This window comes from Cinclus cinclus, chromosome 4 (assembly GCF_963662255.1).
Source record: "Cinclus cinclus chromosome 4, bCinCin1.1, whole genome shotgun sequence".
Classification (NCBI taxonomy): Eukaryota; Metazoa; Chordata; class Aves; order Passeriformes; family Cinclidae; genus Cinclus; species Cinclus cinclus.
Window position 1 is genome coordinate 60,119,081 of NC_085049.1, and position 26,470 is coordinate 60,145,550.

At 39.9% G+C, this 26,470-nt stretch overlaps 2 protein-coding genes across 2 annotated transcripts in view; both read left to right on the forward strand.

The window, feature by feature from the left end:
- The window catches only part of GUCY2C (guanylate cyclase 2C), a 43,445-nt gene extending 25,009 nt beyond the window's left edge, over window positions 1–18,436 (forward strand). Inside the window, exons 17-27 of the mRNA XM_062491384.1 lie at window positions 3,053–3,185; window positions 4,927–5,064; window positions 9,254–9,342; window positions 10,029–10,120; window positions 11,629–11,787; window positions 13,166–13,358; window positions 13,742–13,916; window positions 14,829–14,927; window positions 15,664–15,758; window positions 16,371–16,447; window positions 18,262–18,436. Coding sequence (XP_062347368.1) covers window positions 3,053–3,185; window positions 4,927–5,064; window positions 9,254–9,342; window positions 10,029–10,120; window positions 11,629–11,787; window positions 13,166–13,358; window positions 13,742–13,916; window positions 14,829–14,927; window positions 15,664–15,758; window positions 16,371–16,447; window positions 18,262–18,436 — 1,425 coding nt within the window. The remainder of the gene's footprint in view (window positions 1–3,052; window positions 3,186–4,926; window positions 5,065–9,253; window positions 9,343–10,028; window positions 10,121–11,628; window positions 11,788–13,165; window positions 13,359–13,741; window positions 13,917–14,828; window positions 14,928–15,663; window positions 15,759–16,370; window positions 16,448–18,261) is intronic.
- A 2,900-nt stretch (window positions 18,437–21,336) lies between these two features.
- The window catches only part of PLBD1 (phospholipase B domain containing 1), a 38,070-nt gene continuing 32,936 nt past the window's right edge, over window positions 21,337–26,470 (forward strand). The window contains exon 1 of the mRNA XM_062491385.1: window positions 21,337–21,415. Coding sequence (XP_062347369.1) covers window positions 21,337–21,415 — 79 coding nt within the window. The remainder of the gene's footprint in view (window positions 21,416–26,470) is intronic.

The window sequence follows — 26,470 nt, forward strand, 5'->3', positions numbered from 1 at the left end:
ATTTTTTAACCCTTTCCAGTTCACCTTCAGATGTTTCCATAGAAAATAAGGATTAGTACTGTCTCTGTTTATGAGGAAAGAGAAATCCCAGTCCCTCTGAAGGGAGTGACCAAATGCCCAATGACTACATTCATCCTGAGACTTCACAGCCAGTTGTTTGCTGCAGCATTGTAAAGGGGACGTGGCATCTGAGGATGGATTAGCACACAGCATCTGTTATGTGCAATGGCTCTTGACCATTATTAGTTGTATTAGTAGAGATGGTTCACAAACTCTTCATGAAAACTTGTATGTATCTAGGAATATCAGGAAAATATCAGAATTACTGTTGTTTGGGTGATCTGTCAACCTCTCCTATTCCTTGACTTGATACGTGATGAAGCTTTTGAGACATACACATTTCCATGAAATTCGAGTATTGCTTTTTCCAAACCATATCTTCTAAACCTCCAAGAACCCTGTCTATATCTACTTGAATGGCTTCTCTTTTTAAAGCAATTTCATGGCCTCTTAACTCCAGTTCCTCTCATCTCAGTATCTATGCTTTTCAAGTCTAGCTGCAGCTCTCCAGGTTGTTAAAATATCTATGACCAGGTGCAGCAGTTCCTTTGCCTTCCTTTTGAGATGCTTCTCCCTCTCCATACCACCACTTTCATACACTCTGCTTTTACCATGGCCCAAGCAATCATCATACTATGCTTGCATGAGAAGCTGCCACATCTGTTTCTGAACAAAGGTTGGGTCACTTGTATTCCCTGGTGCAAACAGCCAAGTGATGACTATTCTTGGAGTAGTCTCTAGTTCAATAGAGATGGTGGGGTGGCCAAAGAGGAAACCCTAAATCTACTCCATTTACTTTCCCACCAACCTCCCTGCCTTTTCTTTATTTTTTGCTATCATAGCTGCCTCTAGGATTGATGGGACACTGTGTAGCTACATGGATTTGGCCATATGACCAAAGAGCTCTGATGAAAGGTCTGCTGAGAAGGAATTGCAGTAATCAAGCCTTGTAGTTATTAGTGCATACACTGTCGTTGCAATACTATTTATTACATAAGTGGCTGCTGCAGGATATTGTGCAAGGGATTGTAATATTCTTGCATTGTGCCAAGAAAAGGTTTGTCAGTCAGAACTAAAGCTTCAGAGCTCCAGAGCAAAGGTTGCAAGAATGCTCAAATATTTGGAACTATTGTACTGAAAGTCATTATAAATTTTGAAAATCACACTGTGGGTTTTTAATAGATTCTGTGTTTTCAGGTAGGTGCATAGGATAGTGGGGAGGAAAGAGGAAATTTTTATCAGGTACATCTATAAGACCTTTGCCGTCAGAAATTGTTAACAAGAAAGCCTTGGGGTAAGGAAATCAAAATTACCTTTGCCTGTCATTTGATGCTGATACTAATTGGGAATTCTGCTGCCTTAATGGGAAATACTTTGTGGCTAATGAAAGCAGGAGCTGGAAGAAAGCACTGCTGGAGGAAATAGGGCCTAAAGCAGATAAAACATCCTGGGTAGTGTCATCAGGGCTGCGTGCTAAAAGCTGCTTAATCAAGAAATGTGTTCCTTTGGTATAGTGTGCACACAATCTCTGGAAATTTGGCATGGTCTAGATCGGTCCAGGATAACCAGTCCAACAACATTCTCCAGAGATTGCATCTTTTGCAGGCTGCTTGTGTCTCAGACATACATCTGCTCTGCCCAAAACTCAGCTCATATCTCAGTGATCTCTTGCAGCATTTGCTGATCCATTCCCAATTCTGGGTAACACAGTATTGAAAAGAAAACCCAGCATGGCATACAGTGCATTTATGACCGTATAATCTGTCTAACCCTGATAAAATTCTGTCTACCAGTTATACAAAAGGATGAGCTATACACGTAGGAGCCTAAGTGGAAGATCATTCAGAGAAGAAACTGAACAGATGTGACATACCTGTTCTAGCTTCCACAGGATATAGTTGCACTTCACATACTGAGCACGAAGAAGAGAAACAACCAGCAGTAGGTTATAAGTAGTTGTGAGTTTAAGTAGTTCTGAAGAGTGAGATGAAACAATAAATAATAGCAAGAGGGTACAAATTAGCATACCTTACTCCCTTCTTCAGCTGACACCCAATTAATAATGTTCTTTTCCTGCTGTGCTCTAGTGCTAGTCCCTTCTCATGTATTGGACCGTATTTGAGTGTCTTAGACTAAATCAGTTAATTTCAAAGGTGTTGAGTAAAAAGGGGCAAGCTACACACCTCTTATGTCTGTGTGTGTTGTGAGTCAGGAGTCTGAATCTCAGGACATAAAGATGAAACTGCATTGGCCAGGCCTCATTCTTGCTTCGAGTTTAGCTCATGGATAGCTGGTATGTATTGACTTGTACAGAGAAAACCATAAAGAGTCAGGTCAGCAGAGACCTTTATGACTGTCTAGTCTGATCCTCTGTCTGGTCTAAGGCCTAGTGCATCATCTGACACTCTCTGCATTGACTGCTCTGGAGCCCTCTGCTTTGCAGTTAGAGGATCTGCTGCAATGTTTCAAATAACTTCTCTGGTGTATGGTGATCTTCAAAGACAGTACAGACACAAGGAGCAATTCCTCTCCCACCTCTTGTGTCTGTTGGATGAACATGTAGTCGGAAGCACTTTGTTGTATGACATTCCAAGAAATCTATAATAAATTTGCCAAAAAACATTTATTGCAAGTGAAATAAAACTTTTGTGGGAGTAAATACATTTCTCTTATTACTTGTATTCTAATATTGACAAAACCAAGATGCCATGTCAGATTGTTGTGAACCAAGAGGGGGGATGATCTCCCATGACATGACCCACTTCCTCATTTCTTAACATTGACTGTTCCTAAGACCTTGTAAAGTCTTCTTTGTAAAATAATAATATGAAAGGGAATTGTGATTTATGCATATCCATTGCAGATGAAGTCCATCTAATTACTTGCACAGATATTATGTTAATATTCACATTCTTGAATATGCTTGAGTCCGTTAACGTCTGAGTGTCTCACATGTAGCTGTGCTTCCTTTCTCTTTTATTCTCAACCACAGGGGATGTCTTATCTGCACTCAAGCAAAACTGAAGTCCACGGTCGACTCAAATCCACAAACTGTGTAGTAGACAATCGCATGGTAGTTAAGATCACTGATTTTGGCTGTAATTCAATTCTGCCTCCCAGGAAAGGTAAAAAAATGCCTGACTGGACTCTCCTTCATGGTTTCCAATCTAGTGGAATTTTCTTATCTTCATAGACCAGTAGGGTCTAATTACATCTTGCACACAGTACAAAACAATGCAACTTTGATTCATATTATAGCAGCCATTATATAGTTTTAACTTAAATAACACAATGAAAGAATTACTAGCAGGTAGTGAAAGAAATTAGGCAGCATGAGAAGGAAGGAAATATGAATATTCAACTTCGAGTGTAGAAAACAGAGATTTCACCTGTGTAAGAAACATTTTCAGTATCCAAGTCCTTCATGCAAACATCTGTGTTCAGCAGTAGTACTGAAACTGTGTGAAGAAAAAAAGGAGTTAACTTACCATAAATCGTGTAATTGATTAGATACGTATTACCATAGTGCTCTGTGATATAATTTAAACATTAACAAGCATGACTCTGATAATCCTTGAAGAAGTCTGTATTGATATGTCATGATAACTCTCTTTCTTATTCCTTAGTTAGGAATCTAGTAATATATGCTCAACCAGATTGGAATAATATTAATAGCTTTTTCTTTACGTTCTCTATTCACCTCACATTCACTGAATATTTCTGTAAAATAGAATGGTCCTTTCTACTCATCTTTTCCTTCTCTCTTGAACTGGAGTGAAAAGATGAGCTCATCTGAATTTATGTCATATGAGTCTGTAGAGTAGATCTTGGGGTATAATAAGCACAAACCTGTGCTGTCACTGTAGCATATGACCTGAGAAGAAATTGGTTGCAACTGGTTTGGAGAAAAGTTTTATACTCAGACACAAACATAGTCAAGAATAGCAATAAGAACATAAAAAAGGACTGAAGAAAAGTGCACTGAACATAAATGTTCTGTTAATTCTTCATTTTACAAATTATTTATTTAATTTTATATTATTATTCCATTGTAATATATTTATCTTCTTTTATTGCTTGTAAGCAGCCTCAAAATTTTTGGCTACTCAGTCTTTGTCCTTGAAGAAAATTCACTGTTTCACGAGAGTTCCACAGATTCATTGTGGCTGGATGCTACAGCCTAATATCATATCACTGTCTTCAGGGTCACTGTGTTCAGCTCACTGTTATGATATGTCACCAGCATGTCACAGCTGTTGTACCATGGCAGCATTCTGGTTTTGAGGTATAATGGTAGCAAGTAGTTATGAGCAGGTAATACTATGTCAGGCTCAAAAGCACTTGAGAATTTTTTCAATAGCTTCATGATATCAAGGCTGTTGGGAAATATTGCAGTCTTGTCATCAGACAGTCTGTATAAAAAACTCCTTGCATCTCCTCGCTTAATAATTTATGGCTCAGGGCTTTTTTATTATAGCACTGGCATTCCTTGGTCTTATCTAGATACAAAGGCTATTTCTAAGAAGCCTGTGAAACATAGCTAAGAAAAGCAAGTTCATTGCCAATAAACATAACTTTTCTGAAGGTATAAGAGTCTGCATCTACAGTAGAAGGTAATAGGGTCAGCAAATCCCAGAAAACTGAAAACTACATCAGAGGTTTATCTAACCTGTATTGATGTCAAATTCTCAAGAAAAATGCTAAAGTAGGAAATAACACAATACCAGCGGGCTCTGGATTGGATATGAAAAGAGTAAAAGGAAATATCATTATAGCCAGTGGATGGCCTGAGAAGGATCACCCTTTTTGCAATTGCTTCTCTCCTTTCCCCTTTACATCATCCCCCATTGCCATCTGGATCTTCAGACCTGTGGACAGCTCCTGAGCATCTCCGGCATGCTGATGTATCTCAGAAGGGTGATGTATACAGCTATGGGATCATTGCCCAAGAAATCATCCTACGCAGAGAGACATTCTACACTGGACACTGCCGGGACAACAGAGGTAATTCCACAGACTTCTCTGTTGCAGCCTTCTGGGATGGTTGTAGCTGGAACTGGGCCTATTCTCCATGTTTTGTGAAAGGCACTGTGTCTGATAACTGCTTGAACAGCTGCTCCTTTCTCTGTGTGGTGAATGAAGAGTCTGTTTGAAGGATCTCACTGTGGGGGCAAGTGTCCCTACTTCTCTTGTAAAGAAAGTTCGCATTGAGTTTTCTTGCCCTTTGACTTCCCTTCTTACCTGGAGCACAACATTACAGAAGTTAACATTATACAATGCTGTCCAGACATACTGTAACATTTAAAGGCCTCAAAGGTTTTTCTATTTTGACTTGTAAACAACATGTAATATGCCATTTATTTTAGGCAGCATAAATCAGCATTGTCAACACAGAACAACAAAAACTCAGCTGCATGACACGAGAACAGTTGGCATTTAAAAACTGGCAATTCAGACTTCATTCAAGCTGGTTATAATTAACTTCAGCAATTTAACTTCTGTCAGAAAAATCATCTCCTGTAGTGCATCTATTAAACCCTGTATTGTACATTTTGTGACATTGTTTTTGAGTGGCTGTAGTGGTTTTAAGCCCAGCTGGGAATTTACAGCCACTTGCTCAACCCCCACTCTCCCTCTGTTAGAATGAGGAGGAGAATCAAAGTGAAACTTACAGGTTGAGATAAGAACAGTTAAATAATTGAAAATAAAGTAAAATACAATATCAATGATAAATTATAGTGATAATAATAATAAAAAGGAAAAAACAAGTGATGAACAATGAAATTGCTCAGTACCTGCTGACCAATACCAGACTTCCCTTCCTGAACACAGATAATCCTCCCTTCCAGGTAACTTCCCCCACTTTATATGTCAGGCATGACATTCTTTGGTGTGGAATATCCCTTTGGTCAGTCGGGATCACCTGTCCCTATGCTCTCTCCCAGTTTCTTTTGTGTACCCCCTCACTGACAGAGGACCTGAGGCAAGTTTTTTAAAAAAGAATATTCTTATTCCCTGCTCTTATTCCAAATTCAAAACGCAACACGCTAAGTTTCTGAGAAGAAATTAACTACCCAAGCTAAAACCGGGACAATATCCACCCCTGTCCTGCCCAATCAAATCCCAGTTCCCAGAATCCAGGCATTATTATATACTAGAACTGACAGAGAAACTTGTGTGGGTTTGGGATTTTCCTAGTGACTAACAACAGTTACTAACAACAAATTTAGACATTGCCTTTCCCTCTGAGTCATTCTGTTAGAACCGCCTCACATTTGTTAAAACATCTAGAGCAGCAGCTCGACAGCCTAATAGCTCTTTTACTGAGTCACATTTGAGAATAATTTCTGTGGCATGTTCATCATCCTACGTTATCACAAATCTGCATTCATATTTGGGGAAACACAGTTTTTGACATCACTAACTCTATAATATTAATGAAGATCTAAATGAGATTAGAAATGGCTGTTCCCCTTAAACCAAACTCCTCGGGATTCCATGCTTAGTAACAGGTAGAGAAAATAAACCCTTTCTATTCCTGTTTCTTGGGAAGAGGCGGGCACAACCCTTATGAATGCAAGAATTTTAGAAATATTGCCAACATGGAGAAAGTGCAATGCCCTACCTTGCTCATTTTGACTTGTAAAGCAAATCTGTAGCAAACAACATTCTTTTAGCTGCTTGTTGAGTGGTTGCAGTCTTTCTGTGTTGTGTTAATGATTATTAAGTTAGCCTCAGACAGAGTGTTTCTTGGATTTTCTGAGATGTGGTGGAATCCTCACTGCTCTGTGTTTGACCCTGGCTGTCACAGTTAGAACCTGGTTCCTTGTTTTATCTTTATCCTGTATCTTAACAATGTATTCTGTCCTTTTGGAAAGACTGTCCCTTTTAAACAGCATGAGGTTAATCCATGCAATTTAAAGAATTTGTAACACCTAAGCTAGGTACCTAACAGCACCTAAGTGATGTTCCTGGAGATGGTTACATCTTAGCATGTGAGGTAAAACAACAGTAAATTTACTACGGGTGAAATCCATTTGGTAAGTCTGGGTCCACTGTAACTTAAAAAAATAATCTGCTTTGTAAATTTCAGCTGAAATTATACATTTTCCTTTCAAAGAGGAGATTGTTTTCTCCACAATTTTTTTTTTCCATAAAATCATTGTTAGATGTCTAAGATACATATTGCTGGTTTAATGGCTTCTGGTATTATTCTTGACTTTTGTTTATGCAAGTTGAGTAAAATGTGTTCATCAGTTCATCAGATTTCATGTAACAGAAAGAAGTTAGTTTTATTACATATTGCTGACGTGGCTCCTTATTTAAATACCTAACTCATTCATTAGCCAAGATGAGCAAGACAGTGAACCATACTTATTCAAACACTTCTGCATTTTATTTGTGGCATCATCTAACTTTGGAAGACAGTAGCTCAGACTTGGAGTGACCATTGATTCACAAATATCCAAGATAAAAAGAGGGGAAAAAGTACCAAATTAGAGTCAGTGGTAATGGACAAAGAAATGGCCCTGTTGTATGTTAGATTCATTTGACTTTTAAGTCATGAGAGAAACTCTTTCAATGGCTAGGCTATCAGAAGTTGGTCTCTGCAAATTAGAAGGCATGATATAGATATTTCAGTGATATTTCACTGATATAACTGCTTCTCCAGGCTTAAATGACAGCAGCAAGGACTGTATTCAGACTTTAAAAAAAGTCAGAAAAAAATTTTTATTTAAAAAAATGAATACCAGAGCTCCATCCAACAGCTTAGAAAAAAATAAAGTCCACTTTCAGTTACTTAGTGAGCCAGTTTTCTCAACATGAAAATATGTATCAATCAACTTAATGTACAATAATACTGCTGCTAATGAGAGAGAAGTCCCATGACAGGTATACAGAACTAGATTCCTAATGTGTAGAAGTAAGTAGGTCATAGTCGTCTTCATTGACATCTCTGCAAGAAGCTGTTCCCCATCTGGTTACTCCACTCTTCTGCAGGAACACCTCATTCACTGCTCAAGACTGTGAAATCTTGCCATATACCAATGCTGAGTTCAAACTGCCTCCTTGTTCCACTACTTTCTGCCACTGACTAATTGCAGTATTGCTAATAGATGCTGTTAATTCCTCTCTCAGGTGTGTGTCCAAGCATGGAAATCCAGCACATTCCTCTTGCATACAAGAGCCCTACACAGACTTTCCTGTCTCTTAGCCCACAGAACACTTCTCAGTGGTTTCTTGACTCTATAGCATTTGGGGGACTCAAGTTTCCTGCTCCTTCTCTAGTCTGTAATTCCTGCACCAAGAGGTTGGAAGCTGCTGTATTATTTTGGGGTGATCATGCACATTGGGCAAGTTTAGACATCTGTAGCTGCCCTAGACCAGTGCAATTACAAACCTTCATCATGTCATGACATGATTTCTTCAGTAAAATTGTATCCCAAATATAATAAGACACTATTAATAAATAATCTCTTCTGATTCACAGATCCCTTTCAATTTCCCTTTACTCCAGAGGTAAAAAATTATTTCTCTTTTTTTAAACACCGCCCTTCCCCTGGAATTCTTGAAATCTGCAGGAGAAAGATGAAGGAAGATGTTTTTGCTTTAGCTCTCTCTCTTACTGTGGCTAAATTGAATTGTGCAAATGCAGCCTGATTTTGATTGTTCAGAGTAGAAATAACTTTCATATAATGGATTTAATGACTAGGAGTACAAACGAGTTAACAAATGCAATGCTTTTAACCCATTTGTATGAATAGCTTAGTTTTAAAACATCTGCAGGATGATTTGAACTGTTTTAATGAGTAGCATCTGCCTTCACACTTCTGATCAAGTTGCAATGGGCTTTTAACATTTTTTTTTTTGCTGTAATTATACTTCATGCTGAGAGGAACACTAATAATGCCCAACATTCATTTGGGAAGATGCCACAACCATATCTACCATGACCAATAAATACTCATGTACATTTCTATTCATTTTGCTTTCAGGGGCCTTCAAGCCAACCTGTTTTGGTCTTGTGCCATATATTTAGAAAAGTTAAAAGTTGAAATTTGCATAAAAAATGAGGGAACTGTCGTCAAGACTTCTGTTTGTACAGTATCTTGTAGCATCATAGACTGATATACACAATAAATGTCCTTGCTATGTTTTTTTGTTTAAAACTTTGATCTTTTTCATGTTCTAGAGAAACTTTACAGAGTGGAGAGTGGCAAAGGAGCAAAGCCTTTCCGACCAGACCTGAACTTGGAAACAGTGGGAGAAAGACAGATGGAAGTAAGCTAATAATTAACGAGGCCATTTTCTGGGTGATGGGTGGAAGTCCTGGCCAAGCTAAAGCCTATGATCATGGGAAGGTGAAAGCTATGCATTTTATGCCAAATGCCCTAACTTGTGGGAAGAAATTGCATTCTACAGGTGTTACCAGCAATGTGAAATATGACTCATGGAAATTATTTCACTGGAAAGAAACAGACACTTATATGGTGCCACTCGTATGACCTATTTTAGATATCCTTGAGATGGGGTAAATTACACCTCAAGTATACCTCTCTCCACTGATACAGCCCCTATGGCTTCTTGCTGGGGTGAAAATACAATCAACCCAATTATTTTTGGCTGAATCACCAGTTTCAGAAAAGTTCCAAACATGGGATGTTGGAAATATAATTACCACAGCATTTACTGCCATGTCAGTAACTGTGTCTGGCACCAGTCTGCAAGACTGGATCCATTTACTTGCCTTTCATTTGTGTATTGCAAATTCAAGTCGCTAGTCATCACAGAGTTAAGATGCCTGCAATGAGTGTTCTAACCGTAGATTCAAGACAGTTAGTCACACAATTTAATATGTTGCTGATCAAGATTAACCAGAAATTCCCCAATGAACCAGTGCTGTTTAGCACTACCCTCTGTCTATATCCATTGCTCAGGTGGAGTTTTCCTTAAATTTTTGTTTGAAGGTATATACACTAGTGAAAAGCTGCTGGGAGGAAGATCCAGAAAAAAGGCCTGACTTCAAGAAAATTGAAAGTACTCTGGCTAAAATATTCAGGTGAGCAGCAGGGGCTTTGTTTTTTAAGATGCTCCAAACTCCTCTATTAGAAAGCTCATATTTTTAAGTGTGTAAATTGATGAGATTATGATTCAGTCAGTGGAAAACCCTAGTGTCTTCACTTAGATCCCCTTTTATTCTTTGGCAGAAAAGTAGGTGAAGCATGTGCATATGTTATGTGTACATACACCTGTGTACAATGTACTAGCTGAGTGAGGGTGAGATGATCACCATACCTCAAATTGGTACATTATGAAAGTAGCAAGCTGGATAATTAGGGATTTAAACCAGTCAAGTAATTCCCTCCCTGTTTCTAGTCAAGAGTTGGATAGTGACTCATGTCATTTAAGTTTTGGTAAATGAATGCACATAGATGTTTGAATGATGATTTGAAAGTTTGGGTGGTCCCAAATTAATATCCAGAAATGTTGAGTTGTAACTCACAAGAAGTATTAATTACAGGGCTTTGGTGGCACAAAGCTGTGGGAAAATAATAAGGGTCACAGCTGGATAAAACCTGTGGAGTTACACAGGCCTTTCACCTGGACAATGCTGCATTGTTCCTGCAGAATTTGGTCTGAATTAATTATTTCAGTGATCAAATCATGAGCTTTTAATGACTTATCCTGGGACACTGCTCCCCATCAACAAACCCCAACAGCATCATTTTACACTTTACATGGACAGGACAGCATAACTGCATGTATCAGCTGAATAACCTTTCTGCAGCTGAATATAGAGGCCTCCTGATTCAGCTCCTAGGCCTCCATCTTACAAAAGGTGTTCTTCTCATGTGGGTCCAAGATGATGCATCCCTGATACCAAATTTTTAAAGTAAGAGTGATTTTGAATTCCTGTTGGATACAATACTAATCTGACTCTTCCAGTCAGCCTGGTCCCAATTACTTTCAGACTGCTTTGGTGAGTGCAGACTGCCCAGACAAACAGGGGTTTGAATGGCTCATGTTACCACACTTCTGCTTCCAGGGGTTAGTAGGCTTGAGTCTGCAGGATTTTGTGAGTAAAACTAGCCCTGGGGCTGTTCATTGTTCCACTGTATTCTTCCATCTTCTAAATAGACAGCCCCAAATTGTCTTAATTCTTCTGTCTGAAGTCCCCATCTAAACATTATGTGCAATTTTCTACTATTTTTAGCTTCCTCTGAGAATCTGAGCTTCTCAGTTACTTTTTACAAATAAATTAATGTTCCTGGGTTACGTAAGGTAATTGGAATTGACAGTATTAGCAGGGTTAGGTGATTGAAGGGTGCTTTAAGAATTACCAGCTCCACCTGACAAGTGTGGATTACAGACTTTCAATTCATCTATGTAAGGCCTCCAAGCAAGCAAAAGAATGATGCACTTGAGGCACTTTGCCTTCTAACTACGGGGAAGCCAAACACTGGAGAAGTTTTCTGTTGCTGCTTTTTTGCCTCCTTTTAGCTGCTTTCAACGATGTACATCTATCAGTCTTTCTTCTTGACTCCTGTGTAATTCTGTTATTTGCAGTAATTTCCATGGCCAGACCAATGAAAGCTATATGGATACCCTGATCCGGCGTCTACAGCTGTACTCCCGGAACTTGGAACACCTGGTGGAGGAAAGGACAGAGCTGTACAAAGCAGAGAGAGACAGAGCAGACAGGCTTAATTTCATGTTACTTCCAAGGTAACTGGCCAGGAGGATTTTTGCTGGCATTTTATTTGCGTACACCCAATTCTTGCAGAGTAGGGGATGGGATTAATGTTTATGTTCTATTTTCTTCCCATCTAATCTAATCCTGCGAGGAAAGAAAAAAGAAGCAGCTGTCCCAGAGCTCTCCACCCTATGGTAGAATTTCATGCCAAGATGGTATTGAGACCCATTATCTTGCTCAACATTTCTTCATGAACAGAATCCCCCTTTCCAGCACAAGGCTCTCTCTCACTACCTTCCAGGGAAGACAGATTTACAGTGATCCCACATCACAGAGCTCTGCTCTGCTCCAGCACCTTGCTGGTTAGAAGGAGTGTCTTCAGCTGAAGAGCAGGAGTGGAGTCAAGCTTCAGGCTGGAGTTTAGCAGTGCAAGAGAGGGGCTAAGGTTGGCTGGGCCATACTGGGTTAGATAGACTCTTCAGAGTATGCTATAGGATAAGTATTATTGACATTCTAATATTGGTAATACCAGTAATTTTGGAATCGCACATATTTGGAATAGTATAACTATCCTGGTATGCCATTACTAGTTTCAAGGGTGTTTCAGTAGTCAGGTTATTGATTTTATGACTCATCACAACAACAACAATAACAACAACATCAACAAGAAAAAAAGATGTTTGTTCAATCCATTTCCAGTTTTGGGGGAAATCAGGAATGATCTGGCTGTATAGACAGTGCAACAAGGAATTCATATCTCCTTCCACTCTTTGTTATTCCTACTACTCTGTTATTGTTTCACTGTAGATGGAACACAGCATTGTGCAAAACCTATAATTTTATGGGTGTCTTTCAGTTCTTCTCTTCTAATATCACCACTAGGAGCAGATATTTCTCTGGATTTTGAATTGCAAGGAAAAGAAGGTCCCTCTTGAATAGACATTGACTGTCATGGTATTGAATTTTTCTTCCATAAATTACCAGACTAAGATATCTCATCTGAAATCAGGATGAGTTGATGTAATTATTATAATGAAATTACTTCTGTGCTGGGAAAACAGAAAAATATGTCTGTTCTTGCTTATTGTATGGGTAGAATGTAGGTCTACACATCAGGAAGTTCAGAATTTCAGTTTTAAATTTGCCTGTTGCCTGTGTCTCAGTTCCCTCATGGCTATTCACACGCTTGAATTTTGAAAGTCTGTAGGGCATTAATTACCATTAGTAAGTGCTTTGAGATCCATAGCTGAAAAGCATTATGGGCACTGAAAATGTGATTACAATGGCAGTTTTTAGCAAACTATTTAATGTTTCCTACACAGATAGCAATACTGTGATTGGGTTGCATGAAAAAATACCTTTAATAGTAAACACTAGTCATCTGTGTTCCTGCCTTCTCTATTTCCACAGGCCAGTAGTAAAGTCTTTGAAGGAGACTGGCCTGGTAGAGCCAGAGCTGTTTGAAGAAGTTACTATCTACTTCAGTGACATTGTTGGCTTCACCACGCTCTGCAAATACAGCACCCCTATGGAGGTGGTAGATATGCTCAACGATATCTACAAGAACTTTGACCACATTCTTGACCATCATGATGTTTACAAGGTGATTAGCTCTGTACTTCTGCTCATTTACAACCAGTGGACACACAAATCAAATTGTATGATGTGGTGGATTTGGGAATCTGTCTTCTAAGCAAAGCAAATGAGAAAGAAACAGGTCAGGATTACTTCATTTAAATATGCTGTGCCTACTTATACTAAATTTCCTACAGTAAGTGGTCACACATTCAATAATTGGAATGTTGGGTACAGTTATAAACACTCATATACCCAAATAGTATCAGCTACCTTAAACTAATCAATCCTGCTTTCAGGGAAAGAAATGTTCAGTCATGAACAAGAGGATCTGATAAAATGTTTCTGCTTTTAACTAAAGATGTACTTTTCTATGTCTGGAAATAGTGAGTTCTGATTTTATTTCCACAGGTGGAGACCATTGGTGATGCTTACATGGTGGTGAGTGGTTTACCAAAGAGGAATGGAAACCGGCACGCCGTGGACATCTCCATGATGGCTCTGGACATCCTCAGCTTCATGGGATCTTTTGAACTGAGACATCTGCCAGGGCTGCCTGTTTGGATTCGCATTGGAATTCACTCCGGTACACAGTAGTGCTAGATCAACAGTGACAATGTTGTTGCCTGGTTTTGCACAGAATTAACATCCATACAAGATCTGGTAATACACCATACACAATTGCCCTCCTCATGAAGAATCAGGTTGAAAAAAATGTTCATAGAGGAAGAGTAACAGAAGTAAATAAGTCACTGTTTTGCTCCTGCAGTAGTGAAATAGCCCATAGCTATTAATTTACAGCCTAAGTCAGTAGCTAGGATGAGCAACAGCCACTCTTCATGGTGTGATTAAACCAGTTGTATCAAATAAGCCTTCACAGATTATTTCTCTCTGACTGAAGCGGAGATCAGTCATGGCCAGCTATGGTCATCTAGGCAAAAAATGCAAGCCTGTATTTTGTACTTTTGGAGGCAAAACTTCTGTTGAGTCTGTGAGGGACTTAACGTTTTAATTTATCTATAATAATACCTTCTGTCAGAGGAGAACTCCAGCACAACATCTTTGGGAAATTCCTCAACCACCTGAACACCAGCTGCCAGGGGAGGAACACATCAGACTGAGGCACCGGGAAGCCTCTTGAGGCACCACTATTCACCCTTGTATAATGAAGCTTATTCTATTTTTCTCTTGTTCCACACCTGACAGTTAATAAATGTACTTCTTTGTTTCTGCACAGAAATTGTGCTTCAATACAATTAACACTGTGCAGCTGTGTCCTTTTTTATGATCTTATTGGATCATGCAAGAATAAGAGAGCTAGGCTTGGTTTGTAGTGGGAGACCACAAGTTACTGTGGGAAGTGAGGTAGAAAGTATTGCCATTAGTGAGGAATGCAGAGTTCAACCAGGCACTGCACTGCTTTGCAACAGTGAGACACCTGCCAAATAAATCAAGTCTCTTGATTCACCCTTTTTATCTCTCTGCATCCCATTTCTAGGTCCATGTGCAGCTGGTGTGGTTGGAATAAAAATGCCTCGTTACTGTTTATTTGGAGATACAGTAAACACGGCTTCACGGATGGAATCCACAGGCTTGCGTAAGGATTTAATTTTAGCTGTCAGTGTAACAGGACCAAAGGCCGTTGGTTAGTTTGCGACTGAAGTGTCTGTTTTCATCTGAGAACAATTTATTATCAGCTAGCAGAAGTTTTAAAGAAGCCGTATTTATTTTGATTACCAGTTATTTAATTGTCCAGAGTGACAGTGGGCACTTCACTGGGCAATGAAGAGTTGTTCCTTGTTCATGCTTCAGTGCTGGTAACAGGGAGTTTGTATGCTGGTTCACTGCCTGAGTTCCTCTGGAAGATATGATAAGTATGTGTCTGGAATTTAATTTTACTTTACGAACCATAGATTTTAGTTTAACCTAGAATTGTATTACAGCTTTGTTGTTTAAATATGCTGACTGTGTATTTTAAGTTGAAGCAATTACATCATCAACTTCACCATTAGGGAGCTGTGGCAAGCGCCAGTCTTCCCTCCTTCTGCCCAGTGTCTGCACATGAACATTATTTAGGTCACTCACAATTACTCTTTTCCCTTTTGACATCTCCCTACTACAGATACTGTTGTCACCTGTATTTCAGATCAAGGGCTGTACCAGCTATTCCTGCCTGGATATGCTCTGTGGTGGAGTCAGATTTTTCATACAGCAGTGTAATTGCTTCTCATTTAATTTGGCTGTCAGAATTTAGGGTGATAACAATTGAAGGATTGTTAAAACACCAGTTTTCACATATACTTAATGTGAGATGTTTCTCTTTTTTTTTTTAGCTTTAAGGATTCATGTAAATGGTTCCACAATTAACATCCTGAAAAGAACAGACTGCCAATTCCATTATGAAGAGAGAGGGGAAACGTACCTGAAGGTAACCTTTACCATATGTAAGCATGAACACAGAGAAGAGGAATAGTAAAAAGTATTGTATAGCTGAGAGTACTCCAAAACTTAATTAACGGCTGGGGAACAAGGATTACTGATCAACTGGTAGTCTCTAGTGGTTGAAGGCACTTCTATAAAGACAGTGCAGGCAATGAAGAGCTCCTTAACTCATACATTAAAGCAATATAAAGGTGTGGAGAATAAATGAAACATACCATTTGGAACAGAAGATTGTAGAGTGAAGTCGTCTGCTGAAAGGGAAGCTGAATCCAGTGTAAATTTGTTAATGCTCCAATATCTACCAATCCATTTATTTCAATCTATTACACTTGTCTGTCCTTGGGAATTGATGGCAGGCAGCACAGTTCACCTCCTCCACGACTTGTGTTTCAGGTCATGGAACAAGGTGTGTGCAGCTGCATCTTCCCCATTCTTCTCACATCTAATTTGTGATACTTTGCTTTCAGCATCAGTTACTGAAAATGAGCAAAGGCAAATATGGCAATGTGCAATAATGTATTATTTAAGTAAATTAACTACAGGAAATTGCATTCTAATCCCAAAACTCTGCTTTCTCTTCTTTGTCATATATATTTAGGGCAGAGGAACAGAAATTACCTACTGGTTGACGGGTACTGAGGACAAGAAATACAATCTTCCAACACCTCCTTCTGTGTAAGATGGTCTTTTTTTGTGAAAAGGGAAGAGAAATTCCCATTCTTTGCACTTTAGCCTTTATTGTTCCTCCTTGACACTTGTTGTGGATTTTTTATACCACTGAATTTGCCTTCAGTTGTTAGAGGCTTAATAGTGTATGTGCATATAAAAATGTAAATATTCATTACATGGGACTATGTGTGTGCTGAAGGTTGTTTGTCTACATAAACGTTTAGCATGTTCTTTGCCTTGGGAAGGTTTAAGACTTACAGGACAAATTGCTGATGTGATAAGAGCAGGAGATGGACAGGAAAATGAAAAACATTTATATTCCCATAAGTTTAGTCCTAGTGGAACCTGTTTGTCACACTACAGGAAGAGGATAACTATAACCGAGTGTGCAGCTCTGTAATACCATGAGCTCTTGAGGAGGAATTTGTAAGAGGAATGAAACTTGCAGGATTTCAAGCACTATTCTGCTACAAGAGTTGGACAAGGTTACTGTAGTACTGCACAGGAATAAAGCTTTTAAAAATTAAACAAGAGCTTACTTTCTAACATTTAGAGAAGTTACCAGGAAAAAAATAAGAGGTGGATGTTCTGGAACTGAGCCATCATTTTGCATTAGAATGGAATAAAATACAGCAATAGTGGAAGTGATATTTTTGAGCAACTATGCGAAACTGAAGTCAAGATAACTTGTTGCATTTTTTTAGTGTATATTTTGCATATAATTACCTCTGTTTCCTGCAAACACACTAAATGTGGAAGTTCCTCACTTTCTGCTCTAAACACCTGTGTACAGTCACTCTTCGCTAAGTGGGAATTTGTTGCCATCTGCTTTGAAATGACAGTGTTTCATTACAAATTGAATGATATTGCAAATTGGTGTTTGCCAGATAGATGGGGATCCCTTGTCCTCAAATGCATAAGTAAATGTTACAGCTTGCTTCTACTGTAAGTTTTGAGTCTTACAGAGTGTGTCCTTTGCACAAATAAAATTCTCTATCCATTTATTCCCTAAGAGAAAAGAGGAGATTAAGTGGAATGTGATCTCAGGGCATTTACAAAATTGAAATAATCAGATTTTTAATCTGCTACACCATCTCATGATCTTTGTTATTATTTAAATGGAAACTACAAGTGAGCAGGAAATACTATCAAGACTACCTCATGATACATCTCTTGTAAACTCAGAACTCCTTTTTAAAAATTAATGTGATCTGTTGGGACTACCTGTTCTCAACTATCTGTTGAGAATTACTGAATTGGCAATCTTCTGGAATTCAACTGTTGAAAGTGCCTCTTGAGCTGGATCACAGTGGTATTTTTGTTTTTGCTTCCTCATATACAACTGCCCTTTAAAAATTGCCATATGTGGGGTACTCCAGCAAAAGCCAAATACACTGAAGAAACTTCTGAAACAATGGCAGCTCTGTTACTGAAGCCCACCTAGTTGAAGTTGAATAGTTCAAGTCCTGTACCAGTAATGGTGTAGAGAGCTAAAAACTATTTTGATTAGGATTTAATCTGTGTCTTCCTTTTCATGCAAGTGATCATAACTTTTTAAGGTCAATAATGGCACAACTCCAGACCTCTTGTGCAAAAACACTGATCTATACTATCTGGAAAACTCACATGAAAATCCTGACTTTTGTTCCCAAATTCAGAACTGGACTTTGGTCCTGCCCACACTTTTTATCACTAGTGTGTGAATGTCATTAAGATAAACATGGGAATAGAAATGCTTAAAAATCTCTAGGGATCTGAGGATCACTAAAAACATATGAATCACTGATTTTTTTTTTTTTTCCCCATCCTGTTGATTTTAGGGAGAATCAGCAGCGGTTACAAGATGACTTAGCGGAGATGATAACCAGTAGTCTTCAGAAAAGGGAAAAAGAAGGATCCAAGGCACAGGAGCTTTCGCGGGTAGGTAGCTACCGATCAGGTACCCTGGAATACCTGCAACTGGTCAGCACAGAGAACTTTACCACATATGTTTAAAACTGGATATCTAGTATGACTCCAAAAGCTGCAGGAACTCTCTGGACAGCTTCATGTGGAGGCTGGAGGCTTATAGGTTCTGCTAAAGGAAAAAGAAAACACCTTTTCAAACGTCCTTTTTGCCATCCGACCTGCTGTCAAGAAATCAAACCTCTCTTCACTGTAACACTGAAATTGTTGGATGACTTTTTAGGACATACTCACCATGATTTGAGGTAAATGAAAATGTTTTCACTTGAGTCTGGAAAATAGTGGGTTTTTTTGTTTTAGGTTGTTTTTTTAACTGTGATAGCCTGTTCAACAATCCACTTCTGAAAATATTCACAGCAAAACCTTAATTTGTCACAATCTTTAGCTGTTGTATTTAATTTGCTGTTTTTATTTTAAGAAATATATTTGAAAATATCATTAAATATATGTAAAACCAGGATATATTGCTATTTTATTTCTTCTGCTGTTTTCCTCTGTGTTTCACATTTTTTCTTCAATCAAGCTGACTTTATTCAAGAGACAACACTTCTGTTATTTACACTGGGAGATTATTCCAGAAGTATGGTTTCTAAAGTTTATCTGAATCTCCTGGGCCTGAAAAATGAAACTGTCATTCTTGCAAAACAAGACACTTTCATATCTTTTCACCACTTCTGCTTCTGCCTCCCAAACCAGAAGTGAAACAGAAATTAAGGAAATAAAATTATCTGTACTTCTTAACCTCGGATCTTTTAAATTCAACTTTTGGATGCAGTTTTAACAGTTAAACAGGTTTTACTCAGATGACTCGTTCTTCAAATGACACCATGGCACTGATATTAATAAACAGCTTTAAAAAGCAACAAAAGCACAGGGGCCACATGTAAAACAAAATCAGCATTCACACAAAGAAGTAACATCTAGTGAGTGAATAACATCTGCTTTTGCAAGGGTCTTTTGTGCATTGTTGGCTTTCAAAGCAGAACTACTTCCACCATTGTCAAATATTGGTCAGTATTCAAACAATATAATTGGTGCAAAATCACTATTTTGTAGTTTTGAATAGCATTTTGCTCATAAAAAGAATTAAAGGAGAGCAATCCAGTTGCCTCTGTTTTTTTTCTTCTTAAGAGAGGCTGGCTTTGTAAGAACACACCCACATATCAAAAGAATAATGTAGATGTAAATAGATCTAAGGTGCAAAGATTACTGGAAAAATGAAGAAATTAACATTCTGTAGGGCTTATACTCTTACCTAATAAATGTAAATTCCTACACTTAGGTACATGATACAGACAAATAGCAGAAAGTGTGTACCCAACAGTCACAGCTTTCACATAATATATAACTACTCTGAAACTCAAACTGGCATTAATACCGTACCATCCTCTATGTCCTAATGGAAACATTCACTGGAATGAGGGTAGGAAAAAAAAATAACAAACCCTGATATGCTAAAACTGGTATGTATTAAAAAGAGTATGAGTACAATAAAAATAGAAAGTCTGCTATTTCCTACCTCCTGGTGCCAATCAAAAAGCTTTGTCTCTCTGTCTGTTCTTGGGTGTGACTGCTGTGCTGCTGGGTGCTGCTGGGCTATTCTGGTTGCTGTAGCTGAAACACTTAGCTAGTGTAGCTGTAATGCAGTGACAAGTATTGGACTCGTCAAGCCTGAAGATGACCATTATGATTACCCCAAGCAGAGCTGTTCTGATCTTTGAAGTTGTACAAGTGACCTAACTCCTCTTTTTAAAGAAGAGTTTTATGAGTCCCATCCTTGATGTCCCTGAGATACATAATGTTAGAGCATATCAGCTGACATTGATTGAGAAAATTACTTCAAACGGTGCTTAGTTTTCAGCAGCCCTTCTATTTCCAGTGTTCTTCAGATGGTAATTTTTGTATCATTTTGTGAAGAGAAACAGTTACCTTAGCAATGAGTTGATGGACCCATCTTCTGGTAATTTCTTTTTCACATGGTTCTGTCCCTGTAGGTATGTTACCTACACATCACAATAAAATCAACTTTCACTACTCTTTTAAAAAATCCTGGTTTCTGATTTGAATATCTGTTTTTTCCTTCTCTCTAAGTGAAAACTAGCCCAGAACAAAGAAGTGATAGGTGTGGAAGGATCCCTGCAGCCTGGAGATACAGTGCTCTTACCCTGGGCTTGGGGCCAAGGCTTGCTATTTGTCCTGAACTGGTTGGCATGTAACCTTGTTATATGAGGCTATTACAGGCACGGGTATCGAATTCAAACTGTCTTAAACAATTCTGAAATACAAAGTCCAAATAATGGCTCTTTTTGGATAATGCAGAATATCCAGCACTGGGTGAGACAAATAAACACAGTGCCTCAAAACGGTCTTAATCACGGGTGCGAAGGAAAACCCCAATGGAAAGTTGTCTCTATCTGTAACCCTAGGAAAAGTTCTGTTCCCTCATTTCTTCTGCTGGGACACACACAGCAGTTGCTGTTCCCAACGGGACTGAAATCTGCCCTCCTTGTGAAGGAAAACGCACAGTTTGAAAAACCATCGCCCAACTCCTCTTGTGTCTTTTCGGAGGCCTTTCTTGGTAAACCTTCGCCCTCTTAGGTTAATCACCCTCGCGAAGTCCAGGGGTCCACAGGCTAGTACCCTGCGAGGCCGGACCTCGGCCAGGAGTGATTCCCACACCTCAGCCAGGCCTTGGGGGGGTCTCCAAACCCGTTACCGGGGCACGAAAGATGCCGCCGCTCCCGGGGTACGCCCCGGCGGCCGGCGCGGGGAACAACCGTCCCCAGCAGGGCTACCTGCAGCACAGGGCGCCGCGGCCGGGGCGGGCGCCGGAGGAGGCGGGGGCAGCGGCGAGACCTGCCCTGAGCGAGGGAACTTCTCAAAGTCCCGCCGCCTCCCGGCGCTCGGAGGAGTCGCGGGGGAGCGGCGGCATGGCCCGGGAGGGCGGCAGCGTGTGCAGCTGCTGCTGGGCGCTCGTCCTCCTGTGGGCGGCGGCGGGCGGCCGCGCAGGTGAGGCGAGAGGGGGCGCGGGGGGTGGCCGGCCAAAGCCCCCTCGCCGTGGTGGGCGGCGCGAAAGGAGGCGCCGGGGCTGTCCCGCGAGTGTCCCCAGCCCCGGAGATGCCAAGCTGTCGGGAGGGGTAGCCCGGCCCGGGCTCGGCTGCGAGGGAGGCAGCGCCGCTCTCCCGGGGCTCTGCGCCCCGCCTGTGGCAGCCGCGCCTCAGCCCCGCGCTGTCTGGGACGCGGCTGCGAGGCCGCCGGCCCCCCCCCCCTCAGGGCGGGACGCGCAGGCCGGGCTGGCCCCGACCCCCTCAGGGGCTGCTCCGGGACCGCCTCGTGCCCCCGTGCTGCCTCGTGGGTGTTCGGTTCCAGCGCTTTCTAAACATCCTCCCAGGTCCCAGAAAGGGGCGCGGGGAACCAAACTGAGCATCCAGCAGGTGGGAAATTGCCCTGAGCTGCCAGTCGAGCTGGTTTTCAATGTCATCTGCAAGCGCGGGAATCGTTCAGGATGAAGACTTCGTTACAGCATGCTGCAGCTTAGACTTTTAGTGCTGCCTTGTGAGTATAGGTCTGTCCTTCAGAACTCGTACGGAATCCCAGAATGGTTCGAGTTGGAAGAGACCTTAAGGGTTACCTTGTTCCAACCACATTGCCTCGGGCAGGGACACAGTATCTCGTTCTTGTGCTGCTTTCAATAAATTCTAAAGGTTTTCAGGGCTGAATTCGGTGCTTATCTTCCAGGAATTTCCCAGTTGATGTATTAAGTGCCACAAACCAAGGAGACATTCACATAACAGTTGTTTCTATGTGTGCATTGAAACCTTACGAGCACATAATTTTGTGGGCAGTCCTATCTCATCTTGCATCCATATATTTAAAACTTTACCTGGGTTGGGAAAAACCTCAGTTAGGAGGACTGAAGGAGGGGTCACCTGTGAATTATCTAGAGGAAATGAAAGGTAGTTTAGAGTATGAGGTAGTTTCACCTAATGCTCAGGTGATATCTAACATCATAATTGAATTACTGGTAGAAAACTACAGAGGAACAAATAGGAATGCCTTTGGTCTGTTTAGTAGAGTAAATAGCTTTCAACATTGTGAATTGTCTAGATTCCATTTGTTTGGCTTTTTTAAAAAATTGGTTCATTGTTCTTTAGCATTTTGAATGCCTTGAAGATTATTTATCGTACGCTTTGAAAATGTTTCTATAGAATGTTATTTAATATGACTTAAATTGGGGTGCTCTGAGATTAGAGAACCTACTTGTTGAGTACTTATTTTTGTTTCCTCTGAGTGACCTACACTAGGTACCTATAACTGTTTTGGCAAATTTGCTGCATTTGCTAAGCTTTACTATTAAGTATCCTTGTGAACATGAAAACCATACAAGACTGAAACTCTTAATTAGTAGGTCACACTTGAATATTTCTTTTCACTGATGTAAGGACAAATCAGGGGATTAGGCTTCAAATAATGACAGGCCTGTTGGAAGCAAATTGAAAAATTACTTAGACCTGAAATGCACATGGAAATAGGATGAATTAAGGCCAATAGAATAGAAAATGCTAATAGCTTATATTCAGGCAGGATCAAGAAAGCATTTACTCCTTTATTTGAAAATTGCTGGGCTTTGTGATAATTTCTTGTGTGGTTTAAGCTAATCTCTAAAGAAGCCCTGAAATACTTTTGTTTTGTAATAGATTCCAGTCATAATAATATATTGAAATCTCCCTCTTTCTTCAGACTTATACAACCTTTTAGAAATAGTTAGAAGGATGCTTCTTAAAAAAAACAAAATAAAAACACATGGATAGGCAGGATCAGAGGAGTGCCACAAAGATGATCAGAAGGATGGAGCACCTCTCATACAAAGACAGGCTGAGGGAGCTGGGGCTGTTCAGCCTGGAGAAGAGAAGGCTCTGGAGAGACCTCACTGCAGCCTTCCAGTACCTGGAGGGGGATTATAAAAGGGAGGGAGATGGACTTGTTATATGAGCACGTAGTGACAGAACAAGGGGCAGTGGTTTTAACTGAAAGGGGGCAGACTGAGATTAGATACAGGAAGAAATTCTTTCTGGTAAGGGTGGTGAGGCACAGGAACAGGTTGCCCAAGTAAGTTGTGGACACCCCATCCCTGGAAATATTCAAGGCTGTGTTGAATGGGGCTCTAAGCAACCTGGACAAGTGAAAGGTGACCCTGCCTATAGCAGGGAGGTTGGAACTAGATGTTTTTTTCACTTCCAACCCTTAACATTCTATGAGTCTATACAATTTTTAATGGAAAAATAGGTTAAGCTCTTTCGAATTTAAAAATTAAACAGAAACACTCTTACTATGGTTGACCTAAAATATTTAAATGCTATACTGTGATAATAGCATCACATAATATAATCTTTACTACTGAACCTTGGTTGTAGGGGAGGGTATACTGAAATCAAATGTGCAATATTCTTCCAGATGTTTTTGGTTTTTTTTTTAATTTTGGGGGGATGCAAACCTAGTTTTCAGTGAAACAGGAGAGTGATATCTTCCCTATTTAGTGGAAAGTTCATAGGCAGAATCTATGAAGAATACCTCTACAAAAAAAAAAAATAGCTTCAAATTTGGAAAGCCACAGATAAAAATTAGTAATTAAATTACTAAAATTAGTAGTTAAGGAGACCAGTAGTTTTCATATTACTAGTAGATGCTCACAATTGTTAATTTAGCTTGTTACGTGTGAACTAACCAGTGTTCCATTGCTTGTGAGTTGGCTTGTTTGTCAGACTAAGGAAAACTGCGAATGATATATCTCACCCCCAGACCTTGTAGTTCTTTCATCTGCAAGGAAAAGAGTTCCACTCATTTCTCTAATTACAAAGTCCAGTAAGCCAACTTTATACATGTATGTTTTAAAAACAACTTATAGCTGGGAAAGCATAAGGAAAAGCAGCTGTTGCATATTGCCAAATACATTTTACTGGCATTCCTAAGGCATGTCAGGTGTTATTTTTGTCATTCTAATTTATTTAATAAATATTAGTAAGAGTGTGTTTGTTAGATTGTCTTGGGCTGTCTCTGTACTGCTTTTTTCCCCCCATTTTTCATCTTCTCTGTCAATTCTGTTCTTTTATTGCAAATTACTGCCATTCCTTCATGTCCTCTTCAGCATCTGCTTTCCTTGTTTCATCTCGTGTCAGTTCCATATTCTAGTGCACATGTATGTATTTTTACTCTCCCACTGCCACCAAGTAAAAGACAATGTCCAGTTTTAACATAACTTTGGAAATGCCTGTACTGAGCCCAAAATGTAGAGAACAGATTTGGTGTTTCAGCTTAAAATCCAAAGGGAGCACTACCACCTCCTATTCCTGGCTGAAATATGTGCATTTTTCCATTATTTAGGGAATAATTTTGACAGAAATCAGATATTTCTCACTTGCTGTAGAAATTCCAGCACTCTCTCAGCTATAGTCCCTGTTTCTGGATCTTTGGCAGAAGGGTTGATGTATCTTTAAAAGCAGGCAGCTTGAAGGAAGGTTCCTCCCAGTCCCTACTGTCTGCAGAAAGGCAAAGAAACTCCTTTTTCCAGGCTTGTTCTGTCTTTGCACTTCTGCACGTCTCTTTCCCACCCCACTGCTGGTTGTGGTGAAATTCTGCATTGCTGATGCTGTGCAGTTCTCCTGGCTGGCTCATGGAGGAAAAGGGTGATTCCACTGGCCTGCCCTGTCCCCCAGGATTTTGACTCGATCATCATCACAGACAGTGTGTGCTTTGGTGTGCTGTTGACATTATGCTGAACAATGTTGTGGAATAGGTAGAGCTTATCACAGCCTTTGATTTGTCAGGGTTTTAGTAGGCTGAACAACTGAAAGTCTTAATTCTGATGATGAAAGCATGGTTTGTAGGTTCATGGAGACACTGTAATTTTTTTATATGCAAAAATTGACCAATATGACTGCTGGGATAAGAGGTGCTAGGGCCCCTGCCTCACCCTCCAAAAATAAATGTAAAAATGCCAGTATTATTCAATAGGAAGGTGCCTATTTTTTCTCAGAACTCAAACTGGATTGTTTGAAACTATGCATGTGCTTCTTGTATATCTATATTCCATGTTATAGTTCTGGATGATTTCCTTGGCAAAGGCAGTCCTCATTTAGATGAACACAGAATAAAAGTGTAACAGATTAGGTGGTACAAAATGCTTTGATTACATTGTAGTGTCAACAGGTTTATAAGCTTGTAGTTTTAACTCCAGCTGCAAGATGAAATAAGGTGATGGGTCAATCAAAAGAAAAAGCAGTAATGGGTGATTTTTTTCCCCAGGATTGTTGTTAAACTATAACAGCTACCTTGATGCTATTCCTTTAAAGACCTCTCAAGGTTTGTTGCAAATTATCCTGTAATTTAATATTTCCCCTTCCCTCCCATCCTCTTTGAGTCCTGGTTTTCTTCAAATTGGATTTGTCATGTAGGGGAAGCTGGGGCAGGGCAAACTCCAGGGGTAATTGAAAAGTTTGTTCTGACTTTTGAAAATAGCTCTGCCTATTCATGCTCTGTCAGAGCATAAAACAAAGAAATCCAGCTTGCTGTGTAAGAGTACCTGTGTCAGATGGGTCTGGCTTTGGCACTAACTTTCTTTTCCAAAGGAAAGCAACAGCTGTTTTGCTTTAGGCAGACACAGTTTCTATATAGGTGTAATAGGTATTCTGACATACTTATTTAGTTTGCAGGAACTAATAGCGATACCCAGCTGTCCTGGTTCCTCTTTACTTCCAACCACCTCTCCACAGCCTCCTGAAGAGATGGAAAGATGGTCATGTTTTGCCTTATTTTATTATTTCTCTTTTTATCTGTTCCTCAGCATCTTTGTTTACTGTGCAAATAGTCTTTCCTCTGCCCTGCAATGAGTTTCTTGGTTGGAATCACCCTCCCATTTACTGCTGGACAGGCGAGTTGTATTCTGCTCTGACCCCTTGCATCACCCCCTCACAGAACTTTTTTTCTGATTTTTTGGCATGTAAGCTTTAGCTTTGTAGGGTGGGTCATATTCATATGACCCTTATCAGCCTGTTCTTCTGTGTACAG